The sequence below is a fragment of the Palaemon carinicauda genome, chromosome 13 (genome assembly GCF_036898095.1).
Source record: "Palaemon carinicauda isolate YSFRI2023 chromosome 13, ASM3689809v2, whole genome shotgun sequence".
Lineage (NCBI taxonomy): Eukaryota > Metazoa > Arthropoda > Malacostraca > Decapoda > Palaemonidae > Palaemon > Palaemon carinicauda.
Genome location: NC_090737.1, coordinates 124,667,690 through 124,680,189, shown reverse-complemented (window position 1 = coordinate 124,680,189; position 12,500 = coordinate 124,667,690). Strand labels below are relative to the sequence as shown.

Below are 12,500 nucleotides of genomic sequence, written 5' to 3'. Positions count from 1 at the left end.
AACACAGACTGCTTTATTCTGATGCAAACTGTTTGACTAATCACTAGGCTCCTATAATAATCACCCTCTTGGACAGCTTTTGTGTTCCTGATAATCCTCCTGGTTAGTGCAGTGATATCGTGTTTGCTTAGCATTCGCATAGCGGCAGATCGATCCCAGCCCGGGAGCGTGAGTTTAAACAGTTTACTGAGGAGGCCATTGCTGTGGTTAGGCACCACAGTGGGGAAGTTGGGCTTGCCCGGCTGATGTTCTGGTGAGTATGTATCTTTTATTTGATAGAGGTTCTTGTGATACAGATCAACTAAATGCTGATGTATGGCATTATTATTGCGGTGAACTTGTATCTTCTAAAAATCTATTCTATATCCTTATAATAAATCCAAAACTGCAACGAGGTTTGGAAATGTATTCAATTTATGCAAGTTTCTCCAGAAGCGTAAAGCTTAGAGTTTCTTAGAAGAAAATAAGAAATGGCTTTAAGATATAGCGAGATGTGTGGCCTGTAATATTACTGACTCAAAATACCTTACTGGAGGGTGGATCTATATATAGAAAAACAATACAAATCCATGGTAGGAAACAACTTAAAACCCTGTCTTCTTAAAAACAAATTTGAAAAGTCCTAAAAACAACTATTTCATTATATATCTTAACTAACATTCCTATAGGAATGTTTTCTTTTTAAATAACGCTAGAGATATTCCTAATATCAAAGCCTTATACATAACAACATAAGTGCACAAAGATTTGACTTATGTTATTTGTGTAAATCAGAGACTTTCCTATCACGTGGGAAAACAACTAACCCAAGTTGTTTGAATGATCGGGCCTTAATTACTCAAAAGAAATTCTTCTAAAATATTTTGGATCACTAAAATCTACAGATTCAAACATCTCAAATATTCATGGAATGCTAAGAATCCACTGGCAAATATATCACATCTAAAAAACATCCTCTGAATGTGGGTGAACAATATCAGTGAGGGGCGAAAATGGCTTACTTTAATAAATTTTTAGTTTATATTCTTAAATTTTTAAATCAAATTGCCTGAAATTACATATGAAATGAGGCTGTATATCAGTTTACTGAGATCGGTGTTTCTGTATGTACATGAATCGTGGTATGACAATGAAACAGTATTCAACCAATTTTGTAGATTTGAGAACAAATCCATCAGAAAAATATTGGGAGTTAAATGATAGGACAAGATTAGAAATGAAACTATAAGAGAGATTACTCAAGGGCTATATATGGATGACATCATGTGAGATCAGGGTGAGGGGTAGATGGAGATGGTTTGGGCATGCTTTTCGCAATCCCCAAGAGGGATTAGTTCACCAAACATTTAACTAGGCCTCAAAGGACACTAGAAGAGTTGGAAGACCCTGACATACATAATTGAGGATTATGAAACGTGAAGTGGGAGATTAAGAATGGAAAAGTATTGATTTGAAAGCTCAAGATAGAGACGACTGGCGAAATCTAGCCGAGGCCCTTTGCGCCAATAAACTTAGGAGATGATGATGATGATACTTAAATAATCCTTTGGGGATTATCTCTTATCTTTAAAAAGTGGTAAAAAGGAAATCCATTTCAGGATTTCTGTTTAAGTATTCCCAGCAAATACCATCTTGCTTACTTTACGATTAAATTATTGTTTATTACATTTTTTGTTCTCTGGTATCGTCATACAAGAATACCATGTATTACCTTTTTTTTTTTAAATAAGTATCCTATGTTAATAAACGTCAATCAATAAAAGTAAATTCTTCTTTATCATCATCATCATCATCATCATCATCTCTTCTTATACCTATTAATGCAAAGGTCCTCCGTTAGATTTTAGCTTGAGTAAAAAAAAAGGAAAATTAGCTGCTGTTGATGATTGCCTTAAAAAAATAAAATAGATATATATCAATAAACATAAATCCATAACGATAGATTAAAAAGAAAAATTTTATGATTTGAAAAAAAGAAACTATGAAACTATATTGCATGTTTGAGGCACAGGGGAATTATTTGGGTTCGACCAACCTTATACGACAAATCTTTCTGACATTAACTAGTTTCATCAAGTGATCATTAACTGGTAATATCCATACTAATTATGCATTGCTTACACCAGACAATTCTGCTTTGAAAATTAATGAGGAGCGCAGTAGCAATTATGCCTGGCATGTAGCGAAATAATAATTAGCATCGAATCATTGTGATCCCTTGCAGATTCAGAATGTCATTTTGTATTCGTTAATTCATCAACAATGATTGAAAAACACTGTTCTTAGTATCCCATTAACTTTCAATTTATATAAAACGTACTCAAACAGGGCTATATAACTTCATATTTACATATAAAATAATAGAATCATTATTAGAATGGCAGGCGTAGTAAAGCTTACTGAGGTGATAAGAGTATCACGACTGAGATGGTTTGGGCATGTGTTGAGGATGGATAGTGGGGAGAGAGTGAAGAGGGCATGGGAGTGACCTCTTAGGGAGAGAAGATCAAGAAGAAAGCAGAGAATCAGATGGCGAGATGAGGTGAAGGATAATACGGAGAGAAGAGTTTTGATCGAAGAGGATGCCTTTGATAAAAGGTATTTGAGAGGGCGCATCAGGCAACCGACCCCTTAATGTAGAGATAACGCTGGGAAAGAAATAGAATTTAAAATAGAGTTTATGCCACTGTAAATACTAAGGAGAGTTGTAATGGATACCCCATTGTCTTAAATGTAAATATAAAATAAAATCCAATACAAACACTTCAAGATCCTTGTGTAGTCTAAAAATAAATATGCATCTCCGTTTTTTAAACTAAAGATTATTAAATGTTTACCCCATCCCGTCAAATGTTTGACTATTTCCACTACACTTAAGATAAACTGAAAGAAATCTTTCTCATTAGATTCTTACTTTAATAGTTTCATCCTATTTCTATTCCCAATGACTCAACCTGATTATCATGTAATCATTCACTTTCGGTTTCAAATAATTTGCTTTTCATTGTATTTTGTGTCTATCTTTATTAATTATAATGAATTAATTTGAATGTTTTTTTTATCCCTTTGAAGCTAGAAAATTAGATACAATTCTGAAACGATGGCTTTTAGTAATAGAATGTGTAAATGCAATATTTTTCTATTCTAATCTCTCTCTCTCTCTCTCTCTCTCTCTCTCTCTCTCTCTCTCTCTCTCTTTATATATATATATATATATATATATATATATATATATATATATATATATATAACGAGAGAGAGAGAGAGAGAGAGAGAGAGAGAGAGAGAGAGAGAGAGAGAGAGAGTGTGTAGTAGTAGTAGTAGTAGTAGTAGTAGTAAAATATTGCAATTATACATTCAGTTACTTAAAACCATCGTTTCACAATTGAATCCTGTTTTCTAGTTTCAAAGGGGTAAGAAATGCAAATGAATTCATATATATATATATATATATATATATATATTGTAAAGGAATATGATTAATTGAGTATAAAATTGCAGAAAAGGTTGAAAATTGATATTTTCATAAAAAAGGTGTACACTAGCCAACAGATGGCAGTACCGCTTGTCTGTAGTCACCAAGGATAATGTACCGAAAAATTATATTTAGTACATGGATGTCTAGCGTGAGTCGAGTATATAAAGCCCCACAACGGTGATTTTCGGGGGAGTCGCAACAAACGAGTGATAATAAGTGTATCAAGTTTTTAAGGAATATATGGTAATGTATTGTTTATCCATTTGGACGTTTTCTTGTGTGATGTAACGTTGGTTGCCACTAACTGTTTGATGTTACTATAGTGTACTATATGTTGTGATTATGTAAAGCTTTGCGACTTGGGTATTCTACGGTGAACTGCAGAAATTAGTGATTAGTAGTCTTGATGAAGTGCTGTTGTGTAATGCGTTTGTAATTGGTTTATTGTTCTGTTTGTAACTTTGTTCTGTTTGTGACTTTAATTTCTTTATTAATTGTTATTAAAGTACATTTTAAGTTATTATGGGTTATCACTCTTTCCTGATATATTCTGCTCGTAAATCCTTAGTATAAGAGATTTTGTTTTCTTATGTTACATGGGGGCCTGTCGAACGAAACCCGAACGTATCCCTATTAACTTATCCTCGGTGTTAGCTCATTTTTGCCAACCGTTAAATTACGTATCCCTACTGTTAATTGCTTTTTAGCACTTCCATATACTTTAAAGAGGGGGGAGAGTTGTGATAGTGTTAGCGCTATATTTGTCTTGCTGTGTTATTTTGAGCAGGTTATTAAAGATGTTTGATTTGAAAGATTTCATACGTAGTCCTAGTGGTGAAAAGTTAGAAGGTATTACTAAAATAGACTGGATTGTTCTAGCTAGGTACTATAATGTAGAAGTATCAGAATCTGCAAGGAAGCAAGAAATCTCAAATAAAGTAAGTGAGGCGCTAATGAATTTAGGCATTTTGTCTGATAAGGAAGCGTTGTTACTAATGAATTGGGAAAAGGAAGAAGCTGATAGCCAGCAAAGTGCTAGTGATAATAATACAGAGGATAGTACAAGTGAAGAGGAAGGTGCCAAAGCCGTACGTGAAAAAACCAAGTCACTTAAGGTCAAACCAAAAAAGTCTAAACTTGTTTATGAAGGGATGAGTGTTGAGCAGATGCAGATTCATTTGCAAATAGTTAGATTAGGAAATGAGAAAGCTGTCGAACTTAAAAGATTAGAAGCTGAGGTTGAGCAAAAGAGGATAGAACTAGAGATAAAGAAAATTGAAGTAGAAGGAAAGTCCAAAGTAGCACTAAAGTCTTTTCAGGTAGACAACGCAGTAAAAAGTGTGCCCATTTTTGTTGAGAATGAAGTAGATTCTTTTTTTTTACAATTTGAGAAAGTAGCAGAACAGCGTGAATGGCCGAGAACGTCGTGGAGCACGTTGGTTCAAACCTCTTTTCGAGGAAAGGCTAGGGAAGTATTTGCTGCCTTATCTTTGGATGATTCTAAGGATTATGAGAGAGTTAAATCTGAGGTTTTGAAAGCTTATGAATGGGTGCCTGAGAGGTATAGAGAGAAGTTCAGAAGCTGGATAAAAAGAGATGGTCACACTCATATGGAGTATGCACGGGAACAACGCCTGTGGTATGATAGGTGGATAAATGCCAGAGAAGTTAATGGTGGTTTCGGTAAACTTCAGGAACTTATCTTGCTTGAGCAGTTTAAGGATGGTATTAATCCACTTATTAAGACATATTTGGATGAACGTGATGTAGATAATGTGGTTGAAGCCACTAGATTGTCTGATAATTACGCATTGACCCATAAGCTGTATCATACTGACGTCACTCCTAAAATTGGAAGGAACAGAGTGTGGGAAGAGCGTCAAAATTACAAGGCACAAGGTAAGACTACGAGTTCACAGGTATCATCAGGGGGAGTTTATAATAAATCCTTTAATAGAGGTTTTAGAGGGGCAAGTCAAAATAGTTATGGTCCTAGTGTTAGTGCTGGAAAAGCAGGATCCAGTGGAAATGATCAGTTTACACCCCGTTATCAAAATGTAGGCGAAAATTTTAGAGATTTTGTATGTTTCAGTTGTGGCAAACCAGGACACATCAGTAGGAGTTGTCCACATCGCACAGAAAACCGTCCAATTCAAGTGGTAAATAAAGTTAAAGATAAACCTGTACATTCTAAGAAGGATGATCATAAACCTGAAAATACTATTGCATTGTTAAATCAACCGCAAGCATGTGGTGACATTAGTCCTTGTTTGTTTGCTTCTCCCCTTAGGCCAGGTAAGAGTTACTGTAACAATAGCATTGATAATAATGTATGTAATGTTGATGAGAATATTGGTTACAAAATGGGTAACAATTGTGTTCAAAATGTTAATAATGTTGGTTATGTTGAGACTAATGTAAAAGAAAATAGAATGGCATTTCCTGAAGAGAGTACCAAATCCAAAGGTACTGAATTGTATGACCCTTTTATGGGAGAAGGTTGGTTACACCTCCCTTGTGTTGAAAAAAAGAAAGTAAGGTGGTTAAGAGATACCGGAGCGGTACAGTCTGTAATGGTAAGAAATATGTATGACCAGTGGAAGGATACTGGAGAGTATGTAATTCTGCGTGGGTTTGGTCCTGAATTCTCGGCTCCATTAGTAGAAGTAAAGTTGGAAACTCCGTTAATTTCGGGTTTTGTTAAAATTGCTTTGGTGAGAGAAATCCCAGTGTCGGGAGTAGAGTTAATTCTTGGAAATGATTTATGTGGAAACAAAGTTTTTGGTAGCAGTAATCCAATTTTGACAGAAAAACCCTCTAATTCTTCATCTATTACAGAAGTTGAATGTACATTTCCAAACATATTTCCTGCTTGTGCAGTTACTACAAGAAGTAAGAGTGCCGAAGGAAAGGTAAAGGATGACGACGGTTTGGATTTACAAAACTTGTTTACAGACAGTCCAGAAACACATGTAAGTAAAGTCAGTACTCCTTTGCGAATGCTGAAAGTTAATAAGGAAGAATTTGTTAAATCTCAAATTGAAGATGAGAATTTGAAGGTAATAAGAGATAATGCCCTTGTTGATATAAATGATATCGAGAAGGAAGGCAAGTGTTACTTTGTTAAGGATGGAATCCTAATGAGGAAGTTTAAGAGTAGAAATGTTAATGATGTTGTAGAACAAGTGATTATTCCAAATAGTTATAAGAATTTTGTTCTAGGTATTGCTCATGACAGTAGTTATTCTGGACATTTAGGTATAAACAAAACTTATGAGAAATTATTGAGGTATTTTTATTGGCCTAAGATGCACAAAGATTGTAGTGAATATTGTAAAAATTGTGATTTATGTCAAAAAGTAGGTAAAGCTCAACATGACCCTAAAGTGATGCCATTGCAACCCATTGAAGTTCCAGGTGAACCCTTTGAAAGACTGGTTTTGGATTGTGTGGGACCTCTTCCTAGGTCTAGTAAAGGCAACGAGTATTTGCTGACAATTATGTGTAGTGCTACCAGATTTCCAGAAGCTATTCCTTTAAGAACTGTGAGTGCTGATAAGATAATAGAAGCACTTAATAAGTTCTTCTCGCTGGTTGGTTTGCCAAAAGAAGTACAAACTGACCAAGGAACCAACTTTACGTCAAAAAAGTTTAAATCATTTTTAGCCTGTCAGAATATTAAGCATTGCTTATCATCTCCTTATCACCCACAGAGCCAAGGAGTGGTCGAACGATTTCATCGAACCTTCAAAACCATGCTTCGCACGTACTGTTGTGAAAATGAAAAGGAATGGGATGTCTACATCCCAATGTTGCTATTTGCCGTTCGTGATAGCGTACATTCATCGTTGGGGTATTCTCCTTTTCAGTTAGTATATGTCCATCAGGTAAGGTCGCCCATGGAGGTGATAAAAAATCAATTGATTTCAGATGAAAAGGATTCTATCACTTTACAAGAAATGAAGGAAAAAATAAAGAAAATATGGAAAGTAGCACATGAGAATCTCGAAATGGTACAAGAAGGGATGAAAAGAAACTACGACAAAAAGGCTGCAAAACGTGAACTCGACATCGGAGACAAGGTTCTAGTGTATCTCCCTACATCTGGTAAGGTTTTTAACCAGAAGTATATAGGACCTTGCACGGTGAAAGAAAAAGTAAGTGATGTTAACTATCGAATTCAATTTCCTACAGGACGAAGGAAAGTTAAAACTTTCCATATTAACAAGTTGAAAAGGTATAATGAATCCAGTGGAGTGTTGTCAATTGCAAAAGCGGATGATGAAAAAGATGTTGAAGGAGAATTTGAAGTTAGGATAAAAAATACTGAGTATTTGAGGGATTATGAAAAATTTAGTAAATTGTGTATTCATTTATCTGATGAGCAGCAGCAGGATTTTAAAGTGCTTATTAAAAACTTTTCAGATCTGTTTTCAGACCATCCAAAAAGGATAAAAGGAGTACAGCATAAAATCAGGTTGGAAGAGGAGACTCCAATAAGTCAGCGTCCGTACAGAATGTCACCGAGGCAACAACAACAGTTAAAGACCGAAGTTGCTTATTTGCTGAAACACGGACTAGCAGAGGAAAGCCATAGTGAATGGGCTAGCCCATGTATTCTAGTCGACAAACCTGACGGAAGTGCAAGAATGTGTACAGACTATCGAAAGGAAAGTGCTTGTTACCAACGACGTGGCAGTCTCCGATAGTTGCTGAATGGTGGAAGTGGCTAATGTTTAAGACTGTACGAGTGAAAATTCAGCATGGACTGAGGAGAGAGCCGCGGAGTTTAAAGGGGGGGAATGTAAAGGAATATGATTAATTGAGTATAAAATTGCAGAAAAGGTTGAAAATTGATATTTTCATAAAAAAAGGTGTACACTAGCCAACAGATGGCAGTACCGCTTGTCTGTAGTCACCAAGGATAATGTACCGAAAAATTATATTTAGTACATGGATGTCTAGCGTGAGTCGAGTATATAAAGCCCCACAACGGTGATTTTCGGGGGAGTCGCAACAAACGAGTGATAATAAGTGTATCAAGTTTTTAAGGAATATATGGTAATGTATTGTTTATCCATTTGGACGTTTTCTTGTGTGATGTAACGTTGGTTGCCACTAACTGTTTGATGTTACTATAGTGTACTATATGTTGTGATTATGTAAAGCTTTGCGACTTGGGTATTCTACGGTGAACTGCAGAAATTAGTGATTAGTAGTCTTGATGAAGTGCTGTTGTGTAATGCGTTTGTAATTGGTTTATTGTTCTGTTTGTAACTTTGTTCTGTTTGTGACTTTAATTTCTTTATTAATTGTTATTAAAGTACATTTTAAGTTATTATGGGTTATCACTCTTTCCTGATATATTCTGCTCGTAAATCCTTAGTATAAGAGATTTTGTTTTCTTATGTTACATGGGGGCCTGTCGAACGAAACCCGAACGTATCCCTATTAACTTATCCTCGGTGTTAGCTCATTTTTGCCAACCGTTAAATTACGTATCCCTACTGTTAATTGCTTTTTAGCACTTCCATATACTTTAAAGAGGGGGGAGAGTTGTGATAGTGTTAGCGCTATATTTGTCTTGCTGTGTTATTTTGAGCAGGTTATTAAAGATGTTTGATTTGAAAGATTTCATACGTAGTCCTAGTGGTGAAAAGTTAGAAGGTATTACTAAAATAGACTGGATTGTTCTAGCTAGGTACTATAATGTAGAAGTATCAGAATCTGCAAGGAAGCAAGAAATCTCAAATAAAGTAAGTGAGGCGCTAATGAATTTAGGCATTTTGTCTGATAAGGAAGCGTTGTTACTAATGAATTGGGAAAAGGAAGAAGCTGATAGCCAGCAAAGTGCTAGTGATAATAATACAGAGGATAGTACAAGTGAAGAGGAAGGTGCCAAAGCCGTACGTGAAAAAACCAAGTCACTTAAGGTCAAACCAAAAAAGTCTAAACTTGTTTATGAAGGGATGAGTGTTGAGCAGATGCAGATTCATTTGCAAATAGTTAGATTAGGAAATGAGAAAGCTGTCGAACTTAAAAGATTAGAAGCTGAGGTTGAGCAAAAGAGGATAGAACTAGAGATAAAGAAAATTGAAGTAGAAGGAAAGTCCAAAGTAGCACTAAAGTCTTTTCAGGTAGACAACGCAGTAAAAAGTGTGCCCATTTTTGTTGAGAATGAAGTAGATTCTTTTTTTTTACAATTTGAGAAAGTAGCAGAACAGCGTGAATGGCCGAGAACGTCGTGGAGCACGTTGGTTCAAACCTCTTTTCGAGGAAAGGCTAGGGAAGTATTTGCTGCCTTATCTTTGGATGATTCTAAGGATTATGAGAGAGTTAAATCTGAGGTTTTGAAAGCTTATGAATGGGTGCCTGAGAGGTATAGAGAGAAGTTCAGAAGCTGGATAAAAAGAGATGGTCACACTCATATGGAGTATGCACGGGAACAACGCCTGTGGTATGATAGGTGGATAAATGCCAGAGAAGTTAATGGTGGTTTCGGTAAACTTCAGGAACTTATCTTGCTTGAGCAGTTTAAGGATGGTATTAATCCACTTATTAAGACATATTTGGATGAACGTGATGTAGATAATGTGGTTGAAGCCACTAGATTGTCTGATAATTACGCATTGACCCATAAGCTGTATCATACTGACGTCACTCCTAAAATTGGAAGGAACAGAGTGTGGGAAGAGCGTCAAAATTACAAGGCACAAGGTAAGACTACGAGTTCACAGGTATCATCAGGGGGAGTTTATAATAAATCCTTTAATAGAGGTTTTAGAGGGGCAAGTCAAAATAGTTATGGTCCTAGTGTTAGTGCTGGAAAAGCAGGATCCAGTGGAAATGATCAGTTTACACCCCGTTATCAAAATGTAGGCGAAAATTTTAGAGATTTTGTATGTTTCAGTTGTGGCAAACCAGGACACATCAGTAGGAGTTGTCCACATCGCACAGAAAACCGTCCAATTCAAGTGGTAAATAAAGTTAAAGATAAACCTGTACATTCTAAGAAGGATGATCATAAACCTGAAAATACTATTGCATTGTTAAATCAACCGCAAGCATGTGGTGACATTAGTCCTTGTTTGTTTGCTTCTCCCCTTAGGCCAGGTAAGAGTTACTGTAACAATAGCATTGATAATAATGTATGTAATGTTGATGAGAATATTGGTTACAAAATGGGTAACAATTGTGTTCAAAATGTTAATAATGTTGGTTATGTTGAGACTAATGTAAAAGAAAATAGAATGGCATTTCCTGAAGAGAGTACCAAATCCAAAGGTACTGAATTGTATGACCCTTTTATGGGAGAAGGTTGGTTACACCTCCCTTGTGTTGAAAAAAAGAAAGTAAGGTGGTTAAGAGATACCGGAGCGGTACAGTCTGTAATGGTAAGAAATATGTATGACCAGTGGAAGGATACTGGAGAGTATGTAATTCTGCGTGGGTTTGGTCCTGAATTCTCGGCTCCATTAGTAGAAGTAAAGTTGGAAACTCCGTTAATTTCGGGTTTTGTTAAAATTGCTTTGGTGAGAGAAATCCCAGTGTCGGGAGTAGAGTTAATTCTTGGAAATGATTTATGTGGAAACAAAGTTTTTGGTAGCAGTAATCCAATTTTGACAGAAAAACCCTCTAATTCTTCATCTATTACAGAAGTTGAATGTACATTTCCAAACATATTTCTTGCTTGTGCAGTTACTACAAGAAGTAAGAGTGCCGAAGGAAAGGTAAAGGATGACGACGGTTTGGATTTACAAAACTTGTTTACAGACAGTCCAGAAACACATGTAAGTAAAGTCAGTACTCCTTTGCGAATGCTGAAAGTTAATAAGGAAGAATTTGTTAAATCTCAAATTGAAGATGAGAATTTGAAGGTAATAAGAGATAATGCCCTTGTTGATATAAATGATATCGAGAAGGAAGGCAAGTGTTACTTTGTTAAGGATGGAATCCTAATGAGGAAGTTTAAGAGTAGAAATGTTAATGATGTTGTAGAACAAGTGATTATTCCAAATAGTTATAAGAATTTTGTTCTAGGTATTGCTCATGACAGTAGTTATTCTGGACATTTAGGTATAAACAAAACTTATGAGAAATTATTGAGGTATTTTTATTGGCCTAAGATGCACAAAGATTGTAGTGAATATTGTAAAAATTGTGATTTATGTCAAAAAGTAGGTAAAGCTCAACATGACCCTAAAGTGATGCCATTGCAACCCATTGAAGTTCCAGGTGAACCCTTTGAAAGACTGGTTTTGGATTGTGTGGGACCTCTTCCTAGGTCTAGTAAAGGCAACGAGTATTTGCTGACAATTATGTGTAGTGCTACCAGATTTCCAGAAGCTATTCCTTTAAGAACTGTGAGTGCTGATAAGATAATAGAAGCACTTAATAAGTTCTTCTCGCTGGTTGGTTTGCCAAAAGAAGTACAAACTGACCAAGGAACCAACTTTACGTCAAAAAAGTTTAAATCATTTTTAGCCTGTCAGAATATTAAGCATTGCTTATCATCTCCTTATCACCCACAGAGCCAAGGAGTGGTCGAACGATTTCATCGAACCTTCAAAACCATGCTTCGCACGTACTGTTGTGAAAATGAAAAGGAATGGGATGTCTACATCCCAATGTTGCTATTTGCCGTTCGTGATAGCGTACATTCATCGTTGGGGTATTCTCCTTTTCAGTTAGTATATGTCCATCAGGTAAGGTCGCCCATGGAGGTGATAAAAAATCAATTGATTTCAGATGAAAAGGATTCTATCACTTTACAAGAAATGAAGGAAAAAATAAAGAAAATATGGAAAGTAGCACATGAGAATCTCGAAATGGTACAAGAAGGGATGAAAAGAAACTACGACAAAAAGGCTGCAAAACGTGAACTCGACATCGGAGACAAGGTTCTAGTGTATCTCCCTACATCTGGTAAGGTTTTTAACCAGAAGTATATAGGACCTTGCACGGTGAAAGAAAAAGTAAGTGATGTTAACTATCGAATTCAATTTCCTACAGGACGAAGGAA

General features: G+C 35.8%; 1 protein-coding gene across 1 annotated transcript in view; it reads left to right on the top strand.

Annotated features, from left to right (window-relative positions):
• Nucleotides 1-3,689: 3,689 nt before the first annotated feature.
• The window catches only part of LOC137652398 (uncharacterized), a 9,588-nt gene continuing 777 nt past the window's right edge, over nt 3,690-12,500 (top strand). The window contains exons 1-2 of the mRNA XM_068385788.1: nt 3,690-4,593; nt 9,277-12,500. The exon at nt 9,277-12,500 is cut by the window's right edge and continues 777 nt beyond it. Of these exons, the coding sequence (XP_068241889.1) occupies nt 4,276-4,593; nt 9,277-12,500 (3,542 nt within the window). The 5' untranslated portion in view covers nt 3,690-4,275. The remainder of the gene's footprint in view (nt 4,594-9,276) is intronic.